General features: G+C 37.5%; 1 protein-coding gene across 1 annotated transcript in view; it reads left to right on the top strand.

Moving 5' to 3' along the window:
- Positions 1-1,501, top strand: part of ALG6 (ALG6, alpha-1,3-glucosyltransferase) — a 58,452-nt gene that overhangs the window by 41,972 nt on the left and 14,979 nt on the right. Inside the window, exon 8 of the mRNA XM_012639327.1 lies at positions 287-372. Coding sequence (XP_012494781.1) covers positions 287-372 — 86 coding nt within the window. The remainder of the gene's footprint in view (positions 1-286; positions 373-1,501) is intronic.

The raw sequence follows: 1,501 nt of genomic DNA, 5'->3' as shown, positions 1-1,501 counted from the left end.
TAGAGATAGTGTACTGCTCTTTGAAAAATATCTAGTATTTCTTGGGAATATCTAGATTATGATTGGCCAATGATTTAGATCAGCTCTCATGCAAACAAATGAAAAATGCTTGGGAGTGTGCTTGTGTATATGTTTATTTCTTGTAGGATTTAATCTACTTTGTTATAATTGTGAATAAAAGTTGTACATGTCTCAAAAGTTTATTAGAGATTATGGGCTGTACTTTGTGGGGTGTAATATTTCTTTCAATTATACCAGAATGTAAAAGCAACAAATCTCTTTTAAGGATAAAGTAGCCAATATTTGGTGTAGCTTCAGTGTCTTTCTGAAGATTAAGGATATTTTGCCACATCACATCCAGATAATAATCAGGTAAGAGACACAAAGTTTGTATATAGTATTGTACTATAAGCTACTCTCTAAAAGTGTTATGGTAATATTTCATTTATCTGGCATCATTAGGGAATGAGGTCTTTTTCATTAGTGAATTTTCCACATAGCTTAAACCTATCTGTCTATACAATAGAACTCTTTTCCTTGAATTGTTTTATGTGAAAGTCTTTCTGAATCGTTACCTAATTCTCTCCTTAAATAGAGAGTACACTGCACATGATTTGACATTATCTTGAAGAGTCATGATTTTCAGTAGTGTATCCGTCAGGGTCAGTCAGAGAAGTAGAAGGAGTACACACACTGTGTACACTACACTCACTGTGTAGTGTGTGTGTCTGTGTCTGTGTATGAATTTATTGTAAGGAATTGGCTTATGCAGATGCGGGGGCTGGCAGGCAAACTGGAAGTCCACAAGGCAGACAGTCTGGAAGGAATATCTAGGGGGAAGGAAGAGTAATTCGGAACCAGATGCCTTTAGGGAAGATCTAAGCCCTCTTCGAAAAGGTTAGGCCCCTCAGGATAATTTACCTTTTGATTAACTTAAAATCAACTGAATAGGGACTTTACATCTGCAAAATCCCTTCGCAGCAGCATCTAACTATAGCGTTTGAATAACTGAGAGATGGTCTGCCTCCCTCTGGCCTCCGATTCTTGGGAGAATTTCCCTTGTAGCCCACCCTAACAAGAAGCATACAGGAAGGGAATTCTTTAGACTTTAGTCCAGCCTAGCCAAGTTGATAAGTCACAAAATTACCACAATTGGGAAAATCAGTTCTTGTATTAGGTTATATACTTGTTTTCAGGGTGTGCCATTTGCCGTGGTACTAAATGGCACCAGACCACTCTTGAGCCTGTCTGCATTAATCTAGGTTTTTCTACCTCCCTCCCCATCGGCCATCATTAGGAGAAGCTCTAGTAGCTTCCTGCTGCCTTTCCAACTTGTTCTTTCTGATTTACCGTGAGTTTGAAAGTCAGATAATCAACTTTTGTGAAATGAGGGCTAGTTAGACTCTTTTGTGAGTAAAGTTTAGGAATGTTTATGTTACAAATATAGCATTGTCTCATACCTCATTATGTTTTCTTATTTTGAATGTTTGATGATTGACCT

This window comes from Propithecus coquereli, unplaced genomic scaffold, assembly GCF_000956105.1.
Source record: "Propithecus coquereli isolate 6110/MARCELLA unplaced genomic scaffold, Pcoq_1.0 Scaffold14, whole genome shotgun sequence".
NCBI lineage: Eukaryota > Metazoa > Chordata > Mammalia > Primates > Indriidae > Propithecus > Propithecus coquereli.
The sequence above is the reverse complement of the archived record's forward strand: the minus strand, read 5'-3'. Positions and strand labels throughout refer to the sequence as shown.